The following is a 27,531-nucleotide window of genomic DNA, read 5'->3' as shown; positions in this document are numbered from 1 at the left end:
AGATCCTCCAGCCAAGCTGTGCGCTAACCGAGTAGGCGATTTCACTTCGTCACTTCACAAAAGACTTCCAAATTCACTGCAGCAGACACTGCAAAATAAAAATGTTAAGTACATCCTAGCTGCGGGGAGACGGAAGGCTCCGTGTTCAATCAAAGGTTTGCAATAATAGGATTCATTTAAAAAAAAAAAAAAGGACAGATGGGATTAGGAAATGTTGCGGTGAGACTGTCATGAGAGGCACGGGCAGCCTGCCTTTTGTGGACCTGCACAATGATCCCAGAGCCAGACTGGCTTAAGAAACCCTGGGACTAGGGCTCCAGAGAGAGGCCACCGGCTCTCGGACACCCTGCAGGGCAGGAGGCCGACACCATGCATCAGATCTACAGCTGCAGTGATGAGAATATTGAAGTTTTCACTACGGTGATTCCTTCGAAGGGTGAGTAACAATCGCCCTTGGCGTCCCCTACTGTGGCATCTTATTCGGGAGGTGACCGGGTGCTGTTGGATCTTTAATGTACACTGGTGGATGGTACCCTCGGGTCCCGAGGTCTGCTGGCTTTTCGTTTGGATGGCATTTGATTCGCCCCCACACACCCCTTTCTGAAGAGGGGGGGCACAAGGATAAACATCAGTCATAGGGGAGCGATCTATTAAGGCGGGGACGACAGCAGCATAGCCTTCCTGCTCCCCTTAATTCAAAACCGGACAGCCTGGCAGGCTCAATGACAGGGACAGCAAGTGATTGTTAAAGAGACAGAGATGGAAACAAAATGTCCAGGGCAGCTGATAGGCATTTTATTGTCTCCAGTGAGAAAGCAGGTTCTGAAAGGAGAATCAGCTGCTCCAAAGCCAACTCAGTCTGACTTGGGAGGCACTGAAACTGGGCCTTGACCCCAGGCTGACTTCTCCATAGAAGCCCAGGCTCATCTCACCTGGTACCACCAAAAGGTACCACGTGAAAACCTTGACTTTATAAGCTCTGAGTCCTGGCAGTCGGCGTCAAGCCCTGGCTCTGTGAGACTGCATTTGAGAAGGGTGCTGGAGACCCAATACAGAGCCCTCTACACTGACACTGTCCTGGCCCTGTAGCCCCCTGTCTCGCCACACCACTGGCTTCGCTGTGATACTCGGCTGAAATGGTTTGGATGCTTCCTGATGCTGGGAGCCCACAGTCGAACAATTCTCTCCTTCCTCCCATTCCCATGTCAGTCACAGGCGGGCCTTGCTCAGGGGGAAAGGGTGAGACTCAGCCTGAACACAGGCAGACAGATGAACACAAATTGAGTTCTTAACATCTATTACATAGGGAGAGGGAGGAAAGGCGAGGTGTTGGGAGCGTGCCCATGTGTAGGAGTTGAAATTCCCTCTGGAGAGTCTGAGAGCCAGCCCTTCTGAAGAGGGATGAAGTAGCTCTGTGTGCGCAGAAATGACCTTTCCCATTTATTTTATCTCTACTGTTGTTTTTGTGGAGTTTTTTTGTGGGGTGGTGGGGAGGCTGGGGGTGAGCCACGAGCCCATGCAAGGAAAAGTAAGTGCTGTACCACTGAGCTGCCACACAAGACCTGCAGATGGATGTTGAGAAAAAGCAAGCTGAAATTTTATATGGGCTGGACAGCATACTTGGAACTATAATTCTGCATGGTGTTTATGGATACGTTTTTTTTTTTTTTTTTTGAGCAAAATATGAAAATAAGACTAGAAAGGCCCATATGTTATAAAAATCAGTGAACTCAGTGGCCCTGGAGAAAGGTAGAAGGAGAGTAAGAGAAGGTGAAGAGGGGCGCCTAGGGCCTCACTGTTAATCTTGGGGAAGCAAAAAATATTAGAATGTCCATTTTCACTGAGAAAGGTGGCCGGTGTCTGTAATCCGAGAAAGCTGAGGCTGGAGGATCTCGGGTCCAAGGCTAGCTAGCTGGAGCATAGAGCAACACACTGTCCCAAAAGGAAATGAAAACAACATATGTCTATTTCTTGTCATTTTAAAAGTAAGGGAGGAAAAAGTCCTTGACGAAGTAGTTTGACACTTCTGCCATTTCTGTACTGTGTGACCTTGGACCAGCTGCTTGACTTCTCTGGGCATGAGTTCCCACCTCTGTAAAAGAGATAAACAGAACTTAGCTTCCAGTATCATCGTGGAGACTAAATGGATTGATACATAGAACAACTGTAACAGAGCTGGCACAATCACATGCCAGTAAACACGTCACGTACAAAGGGGTTTATGTTTTCATCCTGCATGTGTGGCCGTGCATATGTTTAGTTGGTCCTATATTTTTTTCTTTCTGTCTTCATTCATTGGTGTACATTAAGCTAAGTTTTCACAGACACATCACTGCTGAGGAGTGACTCTCTAAAAAGGATTGTTTGCAGCTTTCGTAGAGGCCACAGTGGGTGGTGTACATCTCTTTCCATGCTTTGCTTTGCCCTGGAGCCTCCCAAGAGCTCTGGAGCAGAGGGCTCCCCTAGAGAGGATGCACGATTCTGAGTCACTGCATATGAGAGCAACAAATAACCCTTAGCACAGGTCACCTGTAGAACTGCAGAACACATGTTGACTTGACTTTGTCTAACTAAGTCTGAGTCCCCTGAGTGGGCCGTTTCCCAGAGGCTATTCATGAGCCACAGGCACCAAGGAGCAATCTGTCTCCCAGAACAGGCTCAGCGGTGGAGGCAATATAGCCTAGATAGCCTAGTGGTTAGAAGCGAAAGCCCTAAACCTGGTATGTGGTTCATATCTGTGGTCTCAGCACTTGGGAGGTTGGGGTGAGAAAATCATGGGTCCCAAGCAAGCCTGGGCTACATAATAATACCCTACCTCATAAAGAATGTGGGGAGCTGGGGTAAGTAAAGTGCTTTCCTCACAAACCCAGGAGCTGAGCTTAGATGCCCAGAATCATGTAAAAGGCTTGGCAAGTGGCCATAACCCCATCATGAGGGGGTCAGAGACCAATGAATCTTGAAGCTCAGTGACAGCCAGTCTAGCCAAATTGATAAGCTATCAGCTGATGAGTTCAATGAGAAACCTGTCTCAAAATTAATAATAATAACAATAATAATAATAATAATAATAATAATAATAATAATAATAAAACAAATGTAGAAAGCAATGAAGGAAAATCATTCGATGTTAGCCTCTGGCCAACACACACATATACATACACAAATAAGTACACATACAACATAAACACAAATACGTATACCATGACACACACACTAGTACATACACTACATGGCACATACATGTACACGTATACAAATATATGTGTATGTGTACATACACACACTAACAAATACATATGCCACATAATATACGCTAACAAGTACATATTCCACAACACACACATACATACACACTAATGGCGCATGCACCTAAATATGCACACATGCACACACACTAACAAGTACATACACCACACCACACGCACACATAACATACACAATGTGGCCGCCATTCCTTCATGAACTGAGTGAATGTTGTCTCCCTGAAAACTTGAAATGTCATGAGATCCATGAAACACGTCAACTCAGAGGCGGCCAGGCCATCACCTTTAGGCTCAACTTGAGCCATAATCTGTCTACTACTCTTACCAGTGTATGTGTGTTGGGATCAGACTGATAGCTACATGGTTCAACTGTAGCTATCTTACTACCTTGTAACGTTTGGCAATAAAAGATACAGTGTATTTCTAATGTATCCTTAAAATATAGACCATAGGCCAAGTCTACCGCTGAGGCTGTGTGTGTCCTCTTCCAGAGGGAAAGAGACCTTTCAGGAAATGTGTGTTGTAGACACAGCTCATAGTGACTTCTGAAGATAAAAGCTGTGTTTCACTCACAAGTTGCACCAGAATGAAAGCACTGCAGAGAAGAGGTGGGGGGCCAGAGAACAGCAGGAGCCAGTGCAGGCTGAACCGGAAGCAGTAGCCTTCCATAGGTAGCCCTCACCACCTATATCTTCCTCCTGCCCTTGTCTGACAGAAAAGTCCTACGGACTCCACTATTTCCTGGTCTTCCGCTCTTTGCCAGGATCTGCGCAAGGGCTTTGTGAAGGCTGGTTTGTTTCCTCCTTGACATAGCCCTGCTCTGTAAGTGCCACTGTTATCTCTGTCTCACACATAAAGAAAGTGAGGCTTTGGCAGAGTAAGAAAACCGCCCAACCTGTCAATTTCAGATCCACAGCCAACTGCAGGAAGTTGGAGTCCCTATTTGTCTGTTAGCATGTTGAACTCCAGCCTTCACAGGTGCAAGGGCTTTGCCATGGATAACAGGGATGGTGCCCCTACGTCACTCATTAGGTATTGTTAAGCAGTCACTTCAGGCTGGGCGGTGGTGGTGGCGCACGCCTTTAAGCCAGCACTTGGGAGGCACAGACAGGTGCATCTCTGTGAGTTTGAGACCAGTCTGTCTAGAGTGAGTTCCAAGACAGCCAAGGCTACAAAGAGAAACCCTGTCACAAAAAAACAAAACAAAACAAAAACAATAATAACAATAGTAAAAAAAGGGAGACATCAATTCAGTTCTAATCGGGATGGAGACATAGTAGGATTTTGGTCCCATTACATCATAACAATATAGAAGGTAGATGACTGAGTATAGGATGACGTGAAGCATACAAGGCCAAACATTATGTGTATGCTCTTCTGATGTAAGGAATCACGAATACTCAACTTCATAGAAATGAAAAAGAAGAAAGCTAATTACCAGAGCTGGGAACGGTGGCTGTTACGACAGTACGAGCCACACATAGGTGGCAAAGCACTGTACCTTTTTAACAGCTAATTGACTTACTTAAGATCCCACCCCCATCCCCAAGATAGGGTTTCCTCTGTTAGACCAGCCTACCTAGAACTCACTTTGCAGCCAAGGATGATTTGACCTCCTGATCCTCCTCCTGTCTCCACTTCCCATGTTCCAAAATTACAGGTGTGACCCAGCACACCAGGTTTTATGTGGTACCAGGGGTCAAACTCAAAACTGCATGCATGGCAGGCAGGCACTCTTGCTGCTAAGCTGTTTTTAAGTTATGGTAAATACGTGCACACACACGCACATGCGCACACACATATTAAAAATTACCATTTTACCACACCCTGTATACAGATCAGTGACGCATACACTCAGAGTGCTGAACACCACCGTCAATCTTCTGACTTTTTCACTAGCCTATCTTCCAACTTTTTCACTAGCCTAACTTGAAACACTATGCCAATTGACAATACTGGCCTACTCTCCCAGCCTCCTAGCCTTCCAGCCTCCCTGCCAATTGACAATACTGGCCCACTCTCCCAGCCTCCTAGCCTTCCAGCCTCCCAGCCTCCCAGCCTCCCACTCTCCCACTCTCCCAACCTCCCAGCCTCCCAGCCTCCCAGCCTTCCAGCCTCCCAGCCTTCCAGCCTCCCAGCCATCTAGCCTCCTACTCTCCCAGCCTCCCAGCCTCCCAGCCTCCCAGCCTCCCAGCCTCCCAGCCTCCCAGCCTCCCAGCCTCCCAACCTTCCAGCCTTCCAGCCTCCCAACCTTCCAGCCTTCCAGCCTCCCAGCCTCCCAGCCTCCCAGCCTCCCACTCTCCCAGCCTCCCAGCCTTCCAGCCTTCCAGCCTCCCAGCCTCCCAGCCCCTAGAAATGATCATTCTACTTTGCCTCTCTGTGCAGTCAACTGCTCTAGAAACCACATATAGGCAAACCTGAGTGCGTGGAGCATCTCTTGCTTTGTGTCTCATCTCGTATTCTGGGTTCGTTCATGCTCTCTCTGCCACATTTGTCTAGCTGGCCATCTAACCGGCACCGGGTCTCAGCAATCGTTAGCTATTGTGAATGAAGTTATAGAAATCATGCTGCAGCAGAGCCAAGTGATGTCTAAAACTGCAGTGGAGCCCTGCTCCGCTCCCTCTCCCTCCCCAGGAGCCCCACAACTGGAACAAACACTCTTAGGTCTGCATTGTAGCCTTACGGGCATTTTCTAAAACTGTTTCTTTCTGTCTTTCAGTGTCCAGTCCATCCAGGAGAAGAGTCAAAAGTTCTCAACATCTCTTGACCAAGAATGTAAGGAAACGTGTATAGTTAGTTTTGATCCTCTTTGACTGATTTCAGTACAAAAATAATGGTGGCTTCTTGACTCCCTCCCCCCCCCCCCATCTCTCCTGACCTCAAGGGTGAGAAAGCAAGGCGTGTTTTCAGTGTCTCCTGAGGTGGTTTGTTCAGTTAGCCAAAATAACTGACAAATATCAACCATACACCAAACAGTCCCCAAGAGACTCCCTCGCTTTGTCATTTTCCCCAGGCACAGAGGAGACCTCACTCTGCATGCTCACAGCGTTCATGATCAGCATGTAGCGCCCTGAGCTAGGCATTTGTAACATTATATATAGCACTATGTATTTATGCCTTCTCAGATAGCAGTGAAGCACTCGGGCAATTCCTTGAAACAGAGGCCTCTCCTAGTAGATGAAAAAGGTAAAAGAATAAGAACAGATCGTCCATCCACCCACCTCTCCATCCCTCAGGCATCTGCATACCTGGATGTCAAACACATTGTGATGGGTGTACTGAGGCTTAGACTAATCTTGTTGCTATTTGCTAGCTTGAGATAGTTCTTGTGTCGCTCAGGCTGTCCCCAAGCCCACCATGCCGCCCAAGCTGCCCTGAAACTTGAAATGCTCTTGTCTCAACCTCCAAAATGCTGGGAGTGTAGGAATAGCTTTTTTTTTTTTTTTTTTTTTAATGAAAATGGCTTTTGTTTACAGGTTTGTCTGGTAATTCCAAGAATTCTGAAGAATTCAGAGTATTCCCTCCCCTTCCATTGTCCTTTTCCTGCAGCAGCATCGGTGTGGGCTTCCATTTTTAAATTGTATTTTGGTATTTGTAGTGCAGGACCTTAAAGCTGCTTGCACACTTTAGAAGCTAATGATGCTATGCGTCTCTCACTTGGTAGCATCTCTCGCTTGGTGTACGCACTTCGTCATGTCAGAGTGACCAGGACATCTGCACTGTGTTTCAGAAGGAAAGCATCAAGCGGCTGCTATCATGGTTTTTACACAGCACTATTATGCATTTAAGCATCGTAATTTTTTAAAAGCCTTTTACTGTTTTAAAAAATATGCATTTTTCTTTAGTTAAAGGGGGTTCACATTTTTTATTTTTTAAGAACACAGGCACATTGATCATCCTGAACAGGGCAGAGTAGCCAGGCAGTAACAATAATAAGAGCATTGCCTACAGCTTTGTGGCACTTCAGTTCCCAAGGCAACCTGTATCCATCACAAAATCTCAGACCCTGCAAGGACACTCAATGTAGTATCACAGAATTCTGAGAAGCTATAGAACAGAATAGAAGATGCAGAGGTTTTACAGTCAAGTTGCCTGGGTGTAGGTCCCAGCTCCATCAACTTCTATTTATTTGAGTCAGTTGCCTAACCACTCTGCAATTCTACCTCCTCAGCTTCAAGATAGGGTTAATGCAAGCAAGTGTCTCAAGAACGAACAAATGACTTAACACATGGCAAGTGTCTGGTTCAGAAACTGTCACATATTAAGCATTTGGTAAATGTTGCCTTGTTTTTGTTTTGTTCTGTTTTTAAATTTGGGTTTGTTTATTGAGATGGGGGGGGGGGGTCTCACTGTGTAGCTTTGGCTGGCCTGAAACTCTCTATATAGACCAGACTGGCTTTGAACTTGCAACATTTAAGCTGATGCACATGGGTATCATAGAAGTAGCTCAAAAGAAAGTGCTTACATGAAGAAGTGAGTCTGTTAAGCGTTCCAGCATAATAGAAGCTGGCGAGAGGAAAATCCACCTACCTCTTCCTTCCAAGTGCCGAGATTAATGGTGTACATCACCATACCCAGCCATTCATGTATTTTTAAGTGAGAAATTTCATATATGACAGGGTAATTACGCTTATTGTCTGAAAATGGACTATTATTGTAAATTGATTTTATTCATTCAACAATAGATTTTGAACATCTTTCCATGCCAATGAATATGTGAATATCTCATTCCTATGTGATATATATATATGCCATAATGGCAAAACAGTATCCCAATGTATGAATTACCATGAATTATTTATCCAAGTCAAATCTGGAGATTTTAGATTCATTATCCAAAGTCATGAATACATGGAGTTTCTCCACTTTTTCTATTAAGAAAATGCTCTTGAAAATATTATGTAGATGTGAAAAGATCAGTCAGGAGGATTAGAAACCTTTTGCAGTCATTGCCAAAGTCCTACAACCACTCGGTTTCCCAGAACAATTCCCAGTACTGCAGTATCTTCCCCCGTAGTTAAATATTCACAGGCTGATAGGTGGAAATCCTTATTGTTTGATTTGTGTTTCCTCCATTTTAATGTACTTCTTTATTTCTTTCATAGATTTGTTTACCATTCAACATCTTTCCCTGTGGGTTTTTCATTCATATCCTTTGCCTGCTTGTATGTCACTCGTGTATCTTTTATAAAGACTTTTGGGAGCGCTGTTAGGAAAGAAAGCCTTGTGAATCATGAGATCCTGACCTTGCTTTAACCCCTGAGAGTTAAACACCTCCTTCCTAAGGAAGGCAGCAAGGAAAGGGTTGTTCACAGGAAATGCAGTTAGGAAACTTTACTGCAGGTGTTTAGGCCTTAGCCAATAGCTTCCCAGCTCCTCAGTCTAGAAAGCTCAGGGGTAGCAGGGCAGAGCTGCACAAGCCTCAGATCCCAGCCTTGGGGAGACAGGGGTTCTGTCCTCTTCTCCAGCTTGGTAGCTTGACAGCACCACAGGAAAACCCTTCCTTCTTTGCAAGTTTACAATGTTCTTTGGCCCCAAATGTTCATTTGCATTTCCTGTCACTCCTTGGGCTGCCATGTGGATAAAAATGCATTTTCTTTCTCTGTGAATACCACTTTCCTCTCTGAGTCACCCTCAGTGCCCAATTCACTTCCTCTTGGACTCCGCTTGAGTTTTATTTTCTTCCAAATCCTAAGACTTCTCTCTCCCTCCCTCCCCCTATTCCTCCCTCCTTCCTTCCTTCTCCCTCCCTCCCTCTCCCTTGCTCCCTTTCCCCTCCCTTCCTCCTTTTCTCTCCATTTTCACTTCCATTTGATTCCCAGTCTGTTTTATTGATGTCCTAACCATGCCGATGCCTGTGGATGTCATAGAAATATCTCATCCGAGTGGGCACACACAGGGAGTGGGTCTGTCGAGCAGCCCAGGATAATAGGGTCCTTTGATAACACACAGGGAAGCTGGAGAGAGGAAAGACAGAGAAACAGGATTGTAAATATCACTTTGTCCCCAGATTTGATGCTTGTCTGGGGACACCTGTGTGGAGTCTCCTGGTTTAGGTACTAAGTATTCAATTGCCCTTGAACATTGGCCGCTGGGTGCTGGTGCTTCTCTGGAGCTTTAAGAGAGCCTTCACTCAGGAGGCTGTGGTTCACATTGGCTCCCTAAGGACAGTTCTGTGACCTTAAGAAACACACAAAGCTCCCCTTAATCTCAGTTTCCCTGTACATAGCGAATCCGCCTGAACATTTCTACATTCCTTCCGTCCCAAGTCACCCTTGTGCCCCACCATCGCGGTCTCAGCTGTCTAACTCCTCATCTGACTCCAAGTTGGTAAACAAACAGAAGTATGGATTTAAGGAGTCAGGGCATGGACTCCCTGGCAATGTGTTAAAGTAAGACCTCAGTAGTCAGTGTGATGGCCTAGAATAGGAAAATCACATCCTTAAATCCTTGCTTTCCCTCCTCTACCCTATTAACATCTCGCACTCCCTCCTCACCTCTCCAATCTTAGCTCTGTACTCAGATGTTAAGGGCATGCTCGCAGACCACTTTGCTCTACAGCTATCAGCAGTTATGTTCTACAGACAGAAAAATAAGTCAGGCTCTCAGCAGCTGGCTATTGCCCCGCTTTGAGGGACTGTTGGGGTACTAAGAAGGTATGTGGCCCTAAATGGTGACCTGGGAAGTATTGTGCATGTGCGCGCGCACACACACACACACACACACACACACACACACACACACACACACTACTCTGTGGGGACAGGAACTTTCCTCAGCCTACCTCAAAAAGCTTGCAGAGAACCCAGCAAATTACCATTTCCCCAACATCTAGAGCAGGAAAGGTCAAGGATTGTCAGGCCACCGATGAATCCTAAGTGTCCCAGCTTTCCCCCAAAGATGTGACTGGGTCTTAAATGGATCTGATGAGAGTGAATTACTACCCCATCCCAAATCCAAAATCATATTCAGTTTCTAACTAAAGGGCTATTTGTGGTGAACTGAAAGAGTGGCAGCTCCTCTCTCGCTCCTCCGTGGGAGACACGATGATCCAGAATACTTTAAAACACTTGCAGATATGGCAGGTAAATGTGTGGCCTGAAGACAGTAAGGATTTTTGCTAATAACAGGCATTGATTATGCCAGTCCAACAAGGGTGAGCATGAAAACCCCCACTCCGCCAATCCAGCAAGAGTGGGCATGAAAACCCCCACTCCACTCAACCACTATATGTCAAAACTGGGGCTTCAGGTCTTAGAACGTGGCTCAGTAGGTAGAATGTTTGCCTAGCATGCACACAGCCCTGGGTTCAATCTCCACCTTGGTACACATCTGTAATCTCAGCATTCAACAGCTGGAGACCAGAGTGTTAGAAGATCAAAGATATCCTCAGCTGCCTGTTGAGTGGGAGGCTAGCCTAGACTACATGAGACGCTGTCTAAAAATTCAAAATTCTGGAGCTGGAACTCCAGCTTGACCCCAAACGAAGCTGTCTTCTTCTTCATTAGTAATCTGATAGGAGAGGGGGATTTCATTGCTTTAATATGCTGTCACTAACATTCAGCGTATTTTATGGGCTGTGTTCATACTTTCCCTCCATTTTGCTACTGCTTTTTCAATATTTGCTTGTTTCAATGTATTGCTTGTTAAAGAGATTTATGAATGTAGGGATAATTCACTATATGTAATGCTACATGTTACATATTTTTTAACTACATGTTATATTAAGCTATATCCTGTTTTAGTGTTTGATATTGAACACACGGCTTTGAGCTGGCTCATCACCCAAACCAAAAAGAGATGCTTTCCCCCAGTGGCCTGATATTTATTCCAATAACATCATTAAAGTCACAGTTTCCTCCGCTGACTTGAAATACCACCCTGTTATCATGTTTTTAAAAGCCCATTTATTTTTTTTTTCGCTCCGGCATCCCCCACAACCAACACTATGGCTCTGTGTGGTCAATGGAAGGGGGTCTGCCAAAAGCTAGACCATGAGGGCTCAGCCTATCTGCCTCGCTGTCCGACTCACAGAAGCCCAGGAGCCAACACAGAAGACAGCTATGCACAGCCGGAAGTGACTGGGGGTACATCGAGCCTCGGGGAAGGGGTGGTGTTCTTGAATACTGGAGCCGCTAATGAATGAGCCTCCTGGAGTAAGGGCAATCTGAATGAATGACCCTGTGTCCCCGAGATGGATAAAATATGCAGAATCTGCTCGCTGGCTGCCAAGATGCCCTTCATGACTCCCATAGTGAGATAAAATGGCTGCTGTTATTTGCCTCCTGTTTTTACATTTTAAATTATTCCACTGACTTATGTATAGCTGCCCCTCAGTACCCTCAGGGATTGCTTCTGAGTCAACCACAGATACCAATGTCCACATGCTCCCGTCCCCTGTGCAAACAGCATAGCCTATGCACACAGTCCTCACACACCCTCCCAACTTTAAGTCACCTCCAGCTCACAAATTACTTAAAGATAAGGATGTGCTACGTAAACCATTGTGTGCCATCCACCAGGGGATAAAGAACAACCTCTGTATATGTTCAGTGCAGAGGCAGGGCTTCTAGAACAGTATTTTTAAAGAATTTCATATCTTGATCATATCTTTTCCTTTACTCCAGATCCTTCCAAACCCACCCAACTTCAACTTCCTTCTCTCTCTCTCTCTCTCTCTCTCTCTCTCTCTCTCTCTCTCTCTCTCTCTCTCTCTCTTTCTCTCTCTCTCTCTCACACACACACACACACACACACACACACACACACACACACAAATAAACAACAGCAACAAAACATGGAATCCGATTTCTATTGGCTTTCCTACTCCTGGGCATGGGGCCTGCTGGCACATAACTGATGCAGTGCATTCCATTGAAGAAAACTGATTTTTTTTCTTTTCCCTCTCCTCGTGGCTGTCAGTTGTCAATAGCTTCTGGGCTAGGTGTGGGACTTCAAGCCTACTGCCCATCCTCCATGCTTGGTGGTTGTCTGGCTTAAGTTTTTGCATGCTGCACATTCTCTGTAAACTCTTAGGTACATTTTCCTGGTTGCATCTGAAAAACACTGTTTCCTTGAGGTCACCCACCACCTCTGGTTCTTACAATCTTTCTGCCCTCTTTTCTGCATGGGTTAATATAATATTTTATTAATTCTTTTCATACCATGTATTTTGATCATATTCACTACCACTAGCTCCTCCTAGCTCCTCCCAGATTCACTCCATCTTTCAACTTCATGTCCTTTTTAAAGACAGACGGCTAAGTCAACTTTGTGCTGTCTATTTGCTTACAGATGTGCAGCCATCCACTGAAGCATTGACCTACCAGGAAAACAGAGTCTCCCTCCAAAAGAAACCATCAACTGTCCATAGCTCTTCAGCTAGGGCTGCATGTTCATGATCCCCCTCCTCCTCCTATGCTGGAATGCTTTCTGGCTGGATCATGTGCAAGCAACCACAGCTGTTTTGAGTTTAGCATCCTGTCCAAAAGGCACTGCTCATTTCAGCCATCCCTGACCTCTGCCTCTTACAGTCTTTCTGCCCCTCTTCCTCAGTGGTCCCAGAGTCCTGAGGTCCCGTTAGTGATGTGCTATTTGCCATTAAACACTAGCAGGTTCTTGTAATGAAACCACCTCAGCCTTTAGCACTCTCTTCTGACTTCCTGAGATCTCCAGACAACCACTCAGTGAAAATTCACTTCCTGCCATCCTGGCCCAGGCTCACCTCATTGTAGCCATTTCCTTAGTGGACGTCAAATGGGTGCAGCTGGGGGAACTGGAGGGAAAATAACTGACTGTGCTTCCCGCATCTTGCAGGTGGTGTTCGAGTCAGACCTGTACCCACCGCCAAGGCCCCTGGAGCTGTTGCCTCAACGCTGTGAGCGTAGGGACACAGGCGACCGCAGGTTTGGGCGGCTTCAGACTGGCAGGCAGCAGACCTCCAGGCCACCAGGGACGCATCCCACCAAAACCCCTGCCAGACCTGGTATGTGAGTCTTTCAGGTTCTTCAGCTGTGGGGACCCGTGAGAGCCATTAAAAGCACAGCAGAGGCTTGTGTGTGTCCTATCCTGTGGTCCTCCCTGGCAGGCTAATTATTGAGCATCCAGGTCTCAAAAAAAAAACAAAAACAAAAACAAAGGAAAAAAAAAAAAACTGTTTGTGTTGAGAAAGCACCTGCCATTGGGTCTTACCTATGACAAAGCCAGGTGTGTGTGTGTGTGTGTGTGTGTGTGTGTGTGTGTGTGTGTGTGTGTTAGCACAGGCTCCTTCTACAGTGCTGTCTTAAAACTGTTTTAGTTTTATGGCTGGTGGAGACGGAGCTCAGTGAAAGGCCCTGGACTTATCCCTAGTACCACAGCCATAACAACCAAATTGTACCTTTTGTTTTGGTTTAGTTTTGCCTTTTTGTTTTTTTCGAGACAAAGTTTCTCCGTGTGGTCCTGGCTGTCCTGGAACTCACTGAGTAGTGGTCTACAGAATGGCCTTGGACTCACAGAGATTTGCCTGTCTCGGCATCCCAAGTGTTGGGATTAAAGGCATGGGCCACCACACCTAGCCAGCCAAATTGTACCATTTTAAAATTTGAATGACTTAATAATCTATAAAAAGAATTTTGGGGCAAACTTATTTGAAAACTAGAAACAGTAATGTTATCTTGAATACTATTTTTTTTAATGGCTTCCACCCTAAGCAGTAAAATAGGAGTCAGCTTCTAGTCCACTGAAGTGTCTAATAATATTTTCTTTTTTTAAAATAGTGAATGTTTTAATTGATTTTAATTTTACAAAGAGTTACTCTTCTAAACATCTTTTTCTAGACCCATATTAAGTCACCTTCTTCATTAAGTTCAATGTGCTAAATTTATATCTAAGAAAGAGAAAATTTTACATTATTTTAGGATTAAAAGTAAAAAGAGTTATCAAAATTATGGAGGCTGTGTTTATCTATTCAAGCTTATTCTTTGGAGACAGGGTCTCACTACACTTGGAGCTCATTATACTCACTGCAGTTACAGAAGCATGTAAACCATGATGGTGTTGGGAACCAAATCCTGGTTGTCTTTATAATATTTTCTTTTTAATTGATAGTTTAGGCTTTTTTTTTTCTGTTATGCCAACAACATAAAGTTACTCATATTTTAATTCCAAAAAACACACAGTTGAGAATGATGGCTTTACACTTGTAATCTCAGCCTTTGGGAGGCTGAGGCAAGAGGATTGTCATGAGTTCAAGGTCAGCCTGGGCTTCAGGAGAACATCCAAGTTCAAAAACAAACAAAAATCCACAAGTTGTGGGGATAGCCCAGTTGACAAAGTATTTGTGACACAAATACTAGGGCCTGAGTCCAATCTCCAGTGCTCCATATCAAAAGCTAATATACTGGTGTGATTGTAACCCAGTGCTGGAGCCAGAGACAGGAGAAGCCCCTGGCCAGCCTAACAGGCACACTTCAGAGCTTAGTGAAAGACTATCTCAAAAACAAAGTGGATGGCACCTAAGGAATGACACCCAACATTAAATTCTGGCTTCCACATGCCTCTGCTCATGCATCCACATACACTAATATGAACATAGACCTGTACACACAGTGTGTGCGTGTGTGTGTGTGCGCGCGTGTGTGTGTGTGCGCGGGCGCGTTAGAGAGAGACAGAGAGAGGTGTGTGTGTGTGTGTGTGTGTGTGTGTGTGTGTGTGTGCGCGCGCAGGCGCGTTAGAGAGAGACAGAGAGAGAGAGAGATGTTGTTAAAGCTTTGGGCATTAGCAACGCCGTGTTTTACAGGAACTGACACAGCCTCAATTGACTGTGTTCTTAAAAATCTTTTCCCTCTCCATGCCCCTCCTTTGCTGGTGTTTTCTTCTAAGTTTCACTGTGGCTGTTGTTGGTTTTAGTTGTTGCTTTTCTTAGGGATTAAACTAGGTTTCTTTGGTCTCATGCTGCACATATGACTGAAGGTACAAGAGAACATAGAAACCTAGCTTCATTGATTGCATACATGTAAATAGGATGGAAGCATTAGAAAAGCCACAATCTGCCTTGCAAATTAGGAGGAGATAGATTTTCTCTCTGTGTCTATGTATATATAGGTGAGTGGGCGGGTGCGTGTATGTGGAAAGAGAAAAATAGGCAGAATATTCCTCTTTGCTCCAAAATCATAAAGTGAATTTAGAAGCTATGCTTCTTGAATTATTGTGTACATGAGAATCAGCTAGGGGGCTTTCCCAAATGCAGATTTTAATTCAGAAAGATCCTAGCCCTCCTAAGTTAACCTATGGATCCTACCTATGGATCCCAAGGTGTCCAGTTCTGACGTGCTCCCAGATAGTGTTGCTCTTACAGCCACAAGGTCAACAGACAGAGTAATGGGGGTTTAGAGAGAAGTTAATGCAGTGATTTTCAAAGTGTAGTCCCAGGAACAGCACCTGGAAATATGTTGGAAGGACACTAAAATTCCAGGGCTAAGGCATTTCAATTTGTGTTTTACACACACACACATACACACAAACACACACACACACACACACACACACACCTTGAAATAATTCTCAACCATGCTACAAGGCAGACCACGGCTTTTCTAATGCTTCCATTGACTTACTATAGTCACCCTTCTGCCACTTCACACAAGAGAAAAACCAACGCTGTAGAAATTGTTTGACCCATGCAAGGTGACATTTCTTGGCAGCCACAGAGCCAAGGTACAATATCCAGGCTCCTGATGTTATGGTCAGTGCCTCTTCTCCCAACCGTCTAGTTTTAGGGGTCATGTTTATAGTTTTTAAAAGACAGCGTCTCATAGTGTAGCCGGAGCTGACCTCAAACTCAAGATCCTCCTGCCTCAGCCTTCCAAAAACCAGAATTATGAGTGCATTCCCGAGCTTGGCTGTTTTCACAGCTTGGTAAATAATTGGTGTCATCTTGTACGGCTGAAGCCAGTCTTTTACTCTGAAGACAAGGGCAGTAGGTTATGAAATGGAGAGGCTGCCCGACGCGTGACACTCAATTCATGCAGGGATGTGCTAGTCAGGTTTGAGTGGGGGAAAAATAGATTCCACTGGGCGTTGATTCAATTCCCTCAGCGCCTCCAATATGATGGATTCCAGGATGGGTGGGAGGAGTGTTGTTGAGCCAAAGCCAACCCCTGGCACTCTCCAAGGAAAGGTGAGGCACCAGCCCATGGGGATCATCTCTTACTTCCTCAGTAAGCTGCATGTCTCCAGGGACCTCAGATCTAGGGCCTTGCTCTTTCTCTGAACTGTAGGATAAGGCTCCTGGATGCCACAGACTTCTCAGGTAGGGGAGGGGTGAGGAAACTCAGGAGATTACGGGGACACTGTAGGTAGAACCAAGTAAGACACTCTCACCGTAAGGTCTTGGATGCTGGAAATGGAGGGTGCCCACCTCCTGGGCCTGGGAAATTAGCTGTTCATAGGACTTTTTCCTAGAGATGAACTGGGACACCTCAGAACTAGCTTATCAAAACATGCTAAAAGGTGTGAGCTTTTACCAGGCATGACTGTCCAGCTGTCCAGAGAGTCTCCAATTTCTTCCCTAATATTTCTGTATTCTCCCCACTCACTTTATACACTAAGCTGGCAGTGTCACCCCCAGAAAACTAATGCCTTATTGCTTTGTAACCTACCTTGAGGTTCCCAGGCTCAGACTCCCACATCTCCCATATGTAGACAGTGTGGGTTAAGGGCCTCAGCTTCCAGGCCCTCTCCCTCTCCAAAGCTCCCAGAATGCCCTCTGAAGACAGGAAGCTTCCTCTGTCATCTTTTGTTTTTAACACTGCTTTCTTTTCCTGCTCACCTGCCCTCCAAGCTATAATGACATTCCAAGGCCACCTCCTGGAACACACTGTTGTCATTGCATTGTGTCCTTGCCAACCTAACCCTGCAGCTCAGGGTTTTTCTACCTTACATAACACTGATGGCCCATTCCATTATGTTTCCCAGAGCCCTCACTAACGTTCTTCCTGTGGCTCTCCTTCTCAGAGTGCAGAACTCAACCTCCTCCTGAGTTGGGATGTGCTGTCTCTTGGCCAAGCTTCCTCGGGCCTTCGGGAGGTCTAATACTCCCATGAGAGCATCTGTAGCTGGTATTTTAGTTACTTTCTATTGCTGTGATAAGACACTGTGACCAAGGTCATTTACACAAGGAACGGCTTCCTTTGGCTTTACAGTTCCAGAGGGCTAGTGACCATAGGACAAGGCTAGCAGGGCAGCTGACACAAACATGGCGGCTGGAACAGCAGCTGGAAGTTCACATCTCAAACTGCACAAAGGAAACAGAGAGGGAAAGCTTGAAATGGTGAGGGTAGTCTGCCCTCACTGAAATAGACTTCTTCCAGCAAGGCTACATCTAGTAAGCATACCCAAACAGGGATGCCAACTGGGGACCAAGGATTCAAATACCTGAGAAGATAGGGAACATAACATTCCAGCCACTATATCTGCCTGCAGATTGATGGCTATGTATCACCTACTAAAACATCCAGACTGTCATGGCAGCTCCCCCTTATGGTGACAGTATGAGATGTAGCAATCTCCAGATCAGGCACAGTTGGTTCCAGGACCCGCTTAAGATGTCAGACTCCACAATGCTCAGCACCCTTATGTAAAATGTCATCTAACCCGTACACATCAGTCTTTCCGTCTACTTTAAATGTCTAGAGATGATTACTTAAACACCTCATATGCTATAAATGATATGAAAATCACAGTTATACTTTCTGTTTAGGCTAGGGCAACATGGAAAATAAGTATGTACTTGCTTTGTTTTGTTTTGTTTCGTTAGCTTTTTTGAGACAGGGTTTTTCTGTGTAAGGGCCCTGGCTATCCTGGAATTACTTTGTAGACCAGGCTGGTCTCGAATTCACAGAGATCCACCTGCCACTGCCCATGGAGTGCTGGGATAACAGTCGTGCACCACTGTGACCAGTTAAGTATGTACTTGTGCAGTATAGGTGTTTTTTTTTTTTTAAGCAGGGTCTCATGATCTGAGACTCACATGCTTTGAACTCTTGCTCCTCCCACTTCCATTTTCCAATGTTAGGATTACATGCATGTGCTACCATGTTACATGCATGGGCTATACAAATGATATCATTATTGTTGTCACATTGCTTGATATTGAACCCAGGGTCTTTCCTATGGTGAGCAAGCTGTCTACCATGGGACTACTTTGCCAGCTAGGCAAATGCAGTATTTTTAAGTACTTTTGGACCTACAGGTGCCAAGGGCAACTTTTTTGTGCAGTTTATTCTCAGCACATGCCTGGCACGCTTTGGAAATGAGCTGCTTCTACTTTTTATTCAAGGGCACCACTTGTGGCTTGATCTTGATGCTACAAGGGAATTTTCCTAGACCAGCTGAATTCAGTAGCGTGCATCTTTAGGTAGAACCATAGGAAAAAAAAATGATTCATGAGGTAGGTGACTCCGGGGATAGCTTCTTTAACCAGCACCACAGCAGCATCCATGGCAAAGCCAGAAAACAGCTTCCTTGGCTACAGCCCAGTCAATCAGTTCCCAGTTAACTAGTTAGTTGTTTCCAGCCCAAGTAGCCAGCAAGCCATGGGACATGTGCAACCATTTAAGCTCAGATTCTATGACTAAAGGCTGCTGGCTTCATTTAGGGGCATCTAAGGCCAATTTAAGGCTGAGTAAAAAATTTACAGATCTGCCATATTGTGTGGGTTCCTGGCTTCCTAACTCCGGTCATCAGGTTTGCATTGCAGGTGCTTTTCACCAGTGAAGCCATCTTTTACCTCCTAAGATTTCTTATATAGGCAAGTGTGTGATGATGTTAAAAAAGAGAATATGAGACACAGGAAGGAGCGATCTAAGTGGGGGGGGGGAGGGCAGGGATGAGAAAAACACATGTGAGATGGAAGCAGACAGGGCTGGAATGAGGGAGGGGGGGAGACCAGAAGGAAGAGAGAGAGAGGACTAGGGAGGGAAGTAGAGAAGGATGGGTATGAACAAAGTATGCATGGAAATCCCAAAATAACAGAACTCTTTCCTTTAACTAACTTCCAGTGAGCGGAGGCCACACTCTACGAGTACCTACTGCATGCAGATACAATGCTAACTGTTCTTTTTTTAATTGGCTTATTTTTTCTGGCAGTTTGAGGGTCACAGCAAAACTGAGCTGAAAGTATATATATATTTCCTGTATCTGCCTCCTGCCTGCACGTGGGCTGCATCTGTCCATTCTGAACATCCCCACCACAATGGCATGTATGCTGGTCATCGTTGTTGACCTACATTGACCTTAGTTTCAGCTTCCTGGAAGAGTGGCAGGGCTAAGGGTGCCCACACTTGGCAGTTAGCATTGTCTGGCCAGCACTGTAGTCTTTTCTTTGCTCTTGGTGTCAAGGCCCTGAGATACTGGGTGGCTCTGTGACTGGGCGGCTAGCAAGAGAATTGATTCAGAAGCAGAGGGAGGTGGAACTCAGAGTACCACTGAGTAACATCTCCTCTGTTCAATTTCACAGTGGGGATTTCTGAACCCAAAGCATCGAATCTGTGTGGGAACCGAGCATATGGGAAATCACTGGTAAGTAAAATAAGCCAGATTCATTGTATCAGCTGTGCATGAAACCTCTCGATACGTCTTTCTGGTGCCAGAAAGAGAAGGTGTCCTTTGCCCTGGGCCAAGGATTGTTAGGAAAGCAGCACTGTGGTTCTTTGGTCTTGGAGCTAGCCATTGACACCACTGTGTCAGGGCACATCTCTGCCTGCATCTCTTCCTCAAGGGAAATTCAGTTCACAAGCAAAAGGACCCTCTGACTTGCTAGCATCTCATGCATGGAGGAAGAACCAGTAGGTCTGGCCAGGAAGCAGTGCCTGACTGACTCCCAGGTGCAGCTCCAGAGTAAAGTGACAGAAAGTTCTCCAGCACTGAGAAGGGCTTTAGCATCATACAAGACCCAAACGCTGGCGCCTGAATCAGCCTGGGCACTGAAACATCTTCTCACAGCAGATTCGGCGTCTGGAGGATCTGCATCTCCTCTTTGCCTCGCATTTGGATTTGTTCTTGCTAAGTGCTTTCTGTTGCTGAAATTGCTTTCTTCTCGGGGGCCACTAATCTCATCAAAGATGTACCACCTTCAATACCCTCATTTAACCTAGCTGCTGCCCAGAGGCTCCATCTCTAAACACCATCACTCTAGGGCCTTAACAGATGCATTTGAGTACGGCACAGTCAATCCTTAACAACCAGACATCTCAGAACAGGGTGCTTCTGGGAACACCCCTTACAGGTCAGGTTCACTGGGTTTGGAGGACTGAAGTGCAAGGTGTATTTTAGACATCAATACCAGTCTTGAAAGTAGAGAGGTAGTGTGGGGGGACGGGTAAAGAGGGGAGCAACTGAACCATGATTCAGGCTCAGCACCATCAGGTGTAGGCTCTAGGGTCTGAGTTGCCCTCACAGATGGATCTCAACTAGTCGCACATGGCTCAACTTTTATCTTCCTTCCTCACTCCATTAGGGCATATGGGCTAGTAGGAAACTCTGGGCAAGGTGGTCTGCAGTGGGAGACACTTGCCGACCCTCTGCCCACCATGAAGTTGAACAGTTTGTCCTTTATAAAGGGGGCCTGGGGGTATGAGATTTATCTCCTCTTCTCCTTTGGAGTCTTCTAGGGATGGGTGTGGGGTCTCCTCTCTCCTAAGAGGGTCAGTGGTGAATGGAGGTGAGGTCATCTCAGACATCCTAGGCTCTTGCAGCAGCTGCTCTTCAGCATGAAACCCAGAAGAGGTGCTGGAAGCTATCTGGGCCAGCCCCACATCGCATCATCATGGAAAAAGTTAGACAGATATGGAGAGTTATGTTCTGGGCAGAAAACCTAATCCAAGAGTTTTAGTAAGGTCATTGTATTGGAAAAACTACACAACGGGTGGGGGTGAGAGAAATGGTCGTCAAGGAAGTTTCCTTTCCAGCCTCATATTCAGGAAATAAGACGGCTAGGCAGTTGGCTGAGGGAAGGAAGACAGTTTGAAAGTTGCGGCGCTGGGGAGGGGGGATGCAGGGGGAAGGTCAAGGTTAAAGAGAAAAGAGTGTCTAGTGGCCTGGGAGTCCCACTTCAGACCTCAAGGGAGGTTTAGATAGTGCCCTGGGCAAATAAGCAGCTATAGGAAGGAACCAGGGAAAGCTGGGGAGCTGTGGGATGGTGCTGAAGACAAAGAGGCACAAGCAGCGTTTCCATGGCCCTGGAAAGGGTTCATCTGTGCCCCATCCCTCATCCAGTGCTCTTTGTCCAGGGGCAGGAGAGAGACCCGGTGCCTGCCCAGCTAAATCTCATTCGGTGCTCACATGGATGAGATGTGACTAAGGAAGACAGTGGAATGGATGGGAACCAGGCTTCCCTTCCAGAGCTATGGGCTCCCTGTTACCTGAGCCATTGCAGGATGGGGAGGAAGAGCTAGCAAGAGGCCACAAGGTGGCACAGTAACTCTGCCCTCAACCTTCCCCACCCCAGGAGAGAGGTGGCAAACAATGGTGTCCTTGACCTGGAATTTTTCCAGACCTTGGGAAATGTGGTGACTTGACACTTTGGAGCAGAAGAACAAAGCGTAGTGTATGCCATTGGTGGAGCAACCTCTGGACTAAGCCCTGATTAGGCCATCAGCTAGCTTTTCAGTTCACGACAGGGCTGATGAGGGCTCAGTCCCAGACTCTCCCACGTGTCACGCAGTCTTTCTAGGGACCAAGACAGTAACTAAAAAATCTACAGAAAGAAAACCACAAGTGAGAAGGCACAATTTATCATATAAATCTATACAGTGCTCTGGGGATACCGGGACAGATAAAGATGAATCCAGGCAGCAGCCTCAGGGAAGCCCTGGTGAAAGTAGCCCTGAAAGGCTGCTAGAAATGAGGCCCTGATCCAGAGAAAGACAAAGACATGCAGAGCTGTGGGGTCAGCAGCAGAGAAGTCAGGAAGCCTGCCAGAGGTAGACCTGGAACTGCTGACTCACACAGTCAGAAAAGGCAGAGCTGCGAGTCAGCCTTGTACAGTCTCGAGGAGGGAGATGCAGAGCTTCCCTGAGTCTTCCACACTGATCGGTTGGGCTAGGGACTCCTGACAGTTCTAGAGTGCATGCAGGACACAGAGAGGGCAGCAGGCCTGGGCACAAATGAGGTCTCAGTAGACCATGCTTTGAAAGGCACGAGAGAGCAAATAGGAAGCCTGGCGCTGGTGTGGCAGCACGGTTGGAGACAGACTCTACAGGACTGACAATCAGACACGTGCAGTGGAGGGAGGGGAAAGGTGCGGGCCCTCTTGGAAGACTGAATGGTTCTTTCACAGGTCTTTAGGCCACTGGTTCTTTTTTTTTATAATATATTTTACTAATTTATTCATATTACATCTCAATTGTTATCCCATCCCTTGTATCCTCCCATTCCTCCCTCCCTCCCATTTTCCCTTTATTCCTCTCCCCTATGACTGTGACTGAGGGGACCTCTTCCCCCTGTATATGCTCATAGGGTATCAAGTCTCTTCTTGGTAGCCTGCTATCCTTCCTCTGAGTGCCATCAGGCCTCCCCATCCAGGGGATGTGGTCAAATATGAGGCACCAGAGTTGGTGTGAAAGTCAGACCCCACTTTCCACTCAACTGTGGAGAATGTCCTGTCCATTGGCTAGATCTGGGTAGGGGTTCAAAGTTTACTGCACGTATTGTCCAGGGTCCTGCTCAAACTATGGCACCAGCCAGTGGTTCTTAAAGTAGTGTGCCAGGAACAACAGCTTCACAGACTTTGTTGAACCCAGCAACACAGGCAATGTCCGGCCTGCAACATCAGATATCGTGCAGGGCTGGCACTACCCTCAGAAGGCCTCCAGCATGTCTGATGCTGACTGGAAAGCTGTTGACCAGGTCGGGGATGACACCTTCAGACAACCCTGTCACAAATAGCTCCAGTGAGTGCCAGAGTGGGAACGTGACACCATCCTCAATTCTTTCCCCACTTCCTTAAAACACAGATTCCTCCAGTGGCCAGGATCTCCGTGAAAGCTCCAGCTATGGTGGAGGTGGCAGCCAAGGGCTCAGAAAATGGAACTGTTCTGGGAAGAGGGTAAGTGTTGAACCTTTTTTGAAAAATCTATTTTGTTATGGTTTCTTATATCTCTTTCTTGCTTCTACCCTTTATCCACCGTAATCTCTTCCAACACCCCAACACCTAGTAGGAAAGAAAGAAGGTTAGAGGGGAGAAGGGAAGTTCTTAGCTTCTTCCTGCTGGTTAGTGTTCCTTGGGGGAAAGCCCAATCTTTGTTTCAGGGTATCTCCATCTTCTTCTCATCCAACTGCAGCAACAGCAACCAGGAGCAGGGATGAGGTGGGGAGGTGGGGAGGTGGAGGGGTTCAGAGAAGAGGAATGGGGAGCATCAGCAGCCTTCTTTCTTAGAGCCTCTCTCCAGGCTCTGGAATTTATTCTCCCTCAGAGTCCCCAGAATTAAACTATCTACAGCTGGCAAAGAGGCCCTCTCAGAACTTACAGGAGGGAAACAGTTTGCTGCTGTGGACAATGTGAATCAGCCCCACATCCCACACCTGGGATTAAAACAAAAGCATGTTTACAAAACATAACTGAGATTTTTTTGGGGGGAGGGGTTGTTTTTTGTTTTGTTTTGTTTTGTTTTTCAAGACAGGGTTTCTCTGTGTAACCTTGGTTGTCCTGTCCTGGACTCACATTGTAGACCAGGCTGGCCTCGAACTCACAGGGATCCACCTGCCTCTGCCTCCCAAGTGCTGGGATTAAAGGCATGTGCCACCACTGCCTGACCTATGTAACTGAGTTTTTAAAGACGCCAAAACTTTCCACCACAGGTAAGTACTGTGCTTTCCAGCTGTGCTGCCTGCCTGGCTCTGCAACCTTGCACCTTGCACTGGAGAGAGACAGGTGGCCAGCTCTTCTCACACTTGATATGCCCAACAAAACCCATGCCATAAATTACCTTGTAACAAAGCCTGTGTCGGGCTATCAACACATCAATTGCTTGGCTAGGATTAAGATGGAGGTTTTTTTCATGGTTTCTACCTCTTGGGGCTTTGTTTAATTAGATTAATGTAGTCAGGAACCGTATCCAGAACCTCTGTAGCAGAAATGCCTAATGAATTCTTTCAGGGACCCTCACACACAGGTAAACAATGTCTCAAATAATTTTCAGGTTGGATTTGTATACAGCTTTAAGGTCCAGCACCTGTCTAGCCTGTGTGAGGTTCTGGCTTTTGTCTCCAATGCTGCAAAACAAAAAATGCTCCTCCAAAGCTGCAACAACAAACAAACAAACAAACAAGCAAACAAAGCAAGCACGGGTTTTAAAACAAACTGTAAGCACAGCCCCTGTTAAAACTATCTGATAAAGAGCCAGCCTAGGGTAACAAGAAGGTTATTCCTCGAGTACCCATAGGCCTTTAGTGCAATAAGACAGTCAGAGCCTACAATTCAACATGGACTTTTATGCCTCACTAACTTCCTTCCACACTACAGGTCATGGCAGAGGTTTAAGGTGATGATGAAAAATGAAGGCTTTTGACTCTGATCAGCTTTCTAGCCTGTCTATTGCATGGACTCTGACTTAGAGCAAATTATTCTGACCTATTTAAAAACAGAGGGGTTGGGGGTGCAGAGATGGTTCAGGGGTTAAGAGCAGGGACTACTCTTACAGAGGTCTCAGGTTTGATTGACAGTGCCAGAGCTGTTCATAGCCACTTAGGGGTTCAGCTCCAAGGGGGATCTGATGCCTCTGAGGACATCTCCACTCATATGTACACAGAGACACATACAAACATGCCTACATACAATTAAAATAATAAAATAAATCTTAAAGGAAAAAAAACCCCATAGTTGTGCATGGTGCTGCATTCCTGTAACCAGAGAGGTAGAGAAAAAGGACCAACCAAGAGTTCAAGGTCAACCTGAGCTACTCAGTGAGACCTTGTCCACAAGCAAGATGATAAAAAGAAGCCCTCTTGATTGGGTGTTATGGAAATTAGGTGAGGTCATATGTAGAGCCAGATGTGATGATCCATGCCTGTAATCCCAGCACCGAAGCAGCCGCAAGAGTTCAAAGCCATACCTAGGCTATCTGCCAAAGTCATGCTTCAAAACATGCACTAAAAGAAAAAAAGAAAAAGAAGAGAGAGAAAAGAAGGAGGAAGGAAAAGAAAAATAATGGAGACAGGGAGAGAGGGAGAACCTTGCATGATAGTGCAAATCTATGACTCTAGCACCAGGGAGACAGAGGCAAGACAACCAGGATTTCAAGGTCATCTTGGCTACAATAGTGAGCTTAAGGCCAGCCTGGAGGACATGACGCCTTGTCTAAGAAGAAACATGGAGGGGAGAAGGGCAGGTACAGATCATGTATGGAGGATGTCTTAGGGTTTCTGTTGCTGTGATGAAACACCAGGACCAAAAGCAACTTGAGGAGGAAAGAATTTGTTCAGTTTACACGTCTATGTTGTAGTCCACCACTAACGGAAGTCAGGACGGGCAGCAGCTGGAGACAGGAGCAGATGCAGAGGCTGTGAAGGAGTGTGCTGCCTAATGGCATGGTCATTACAGCTTGCTCAGATTACTTTTTTATAAAACCCAGGGCATTTACTCCAGGGATGGCATCACCCACAACAGGCTGGGCCCTCCCCTATCAATCACTAATTAAGAAAATGCCCTACAGTCAGATCTTAAGGAAACATAGTCTCAGTTAAGGTTCCGTCCTTTCTGGTGACTCTAACTGGTGTCAATTTAACAGAAACCTTGCCAGCACAGATTGCTTAATGCAAACTGCTAATTTTTTTTTTTTTTTTTTTTTTTTGAGAAACTTCTAATTCAGTGATTGGGACAGAGTACCCTTGGTGAGATTGGTCGGTGCATATATGAAGGAAAGCAGGCTAAAACAATATCTTAATCTATTTTCTTTTGTTATTTACAAAATACCACAGACTGGCGCATTATAAAGAATAGAGGTTAATTTGGCTGTAATCTCAGTTATTCTCACTGGTAAGGCAAGCAAGACTCAAAACAAGAAGCCAGGAGCCCAGATCCCATAAACCACTGCGCTCACGGTAGTCAGGTATCACTCCCTCAGAGATCCACCCCCAGGGGACACTCTTGTCTACAGTGACCCTCCAGCTATGTAGCAGCGCACAGTCATAGGATGGAGGAGGGGAGGAGAACTCTGGCTGGAGATTCTTCTCAAAGTTACAACGTAAGTCTGGCTCAGTGCAGTAACCGGCCTCCCGACTCTATCTCCACCCCACTCTTTGTTTTTTTCATTTAGATCCAGGCACCTCAAGAAGACAGCAGAAGAGTACCCAACTCTTCCACAGGGAGCGGAAGCCTCCCTGCCATTAACAGGCAGTGCTTCCTGTGGTGTCTCTGGCATCCTGCGAAAAATGTGGAGCCGGCACAAGAAGAAGTCTGAATACGTGGGAGCCACCAACAGCGCGTTTGAGGCCGACTAAAGATGACCTTTCCTGGGCGCCTTGCATCAGGCAAGGTTCACAGGAGAGAAGAGCTGAGGGCTGGGACTGAGCCACCCTCCCCTCTGCTGGTTGCTGGTGGAAACACATCATCCTCCCTTACACTCTGCCATGGGGCCATGGAAAGTAAGGTCCCCTGGACAGCAGGACAGCCGGTCCTCAGACCTGCTGAAGCCATTGGTCTTCAAGTCTTGTTGGGAGATTATAAAGGTTATCTCCCTGTCTTTAGGCAAAAGTACACCAAAAGCAAACAAACTTTCCTGGCCCGTTTGAAAGCCCTCCAAGGAAAGCAGAAGGCAGTTGCTCTGTCTTTTTCGTGAGTTTTCCCAAAATGTATGATTCCTGGTGTAACTTTAAAAGCTTGAGTCTGAGGTACTTGGAATACAACGGTTCTTATTTTTCCCATTTTATGTCTGCTTTGCCTTGATGAAATATGAACGACTTTGTCTTAACTTTGTTCAAATATCTACTTAAAGCATCCATCATCACTCTGCTTTGCTAACCATGGGCATGACTGCATGACTTCTCTTCTTTTAGGTGTGTTTTTTTTTTCTATAGAAAAACACTTAAACTTCAACGTTAATTTTAATGTGTTGTATTTTGTGAAGTGGTGCAATTGACTAGCTTTGTACAATGACTCTAACCCAGACAGTGTTTTCTCATTGTTGTCTCTTCTTACACCATTACAAAGCTACTGCTAAGAAGGCACTGTTGTCCCCAACTTGTAGGTGGGGAAACTGAGGCCTCTGGATGTTATGTGACTAGCCAGCAC

The 27,531-nt window shown here is 46.0% G+C and overlaps 1 protein-coding gene across 1 annotated transcript; it reads left to right on the top strand.

Moving 5' to 3' along the window:
• Positions 1–27,531, top strand: Vxn (vexin). The gene is made up of 6 exons (XM_051159323.1): positions 1–436; positions 5,983–6,038; positions 13,080–13,248; positions 19,762–19,823; positions 23,258–23,349; positions 26,558–27,531. The coding sequence occupies exons 1-6, from the start codon at positions 370–372 to the stop codon at positions 26,739–26,741; spliced, it is 630 nt and encodes a 209-aa protein (XP_051015280.1). The 5' UTR covers positions 1–369; the 3' UTR covers positions 26,742–27,531.

The sequence above is a fragment of the Acomys russatus genome, chromosome 2, assembly GCF_903995435.1.
Source record: "Acomys russatus chromosome 2, mAcoRus1.1, whole genome shotgun sequence".
Taxonomy (NCBI): domain Eukaryota; kingdom Metazoa; phylum Chordata; class Mammalia; order Rodentia; family Muridae; genus Acomys; species Acomys russatus.
This window is presented reverse-complemented; position numbering and strand designations above follow the sequence as displayed.

Coding starts and splice junctions, on each gene's coding strand:
- Vxn (XM_051159323.1), top strand. CDS start 370: ATGCATCAGATCTACAGCTGCAGTGATGAGAATATTGAAGTTTTCACT. Junction 437..5,982: donor TACGGTGATTCCTTCGAAGG/GTGAGTAACAAT, acceptor TCTGTCTTTCAG/TGTCCAGTCCATCCAGGAGA. Junction 6,039..13,079: donor AACATCTCTTGACCAAGAAT/GTAAGGAAACGT, acceptor CGCATCTTGCAG/GTGGTGTTCGAGTCAGACCT.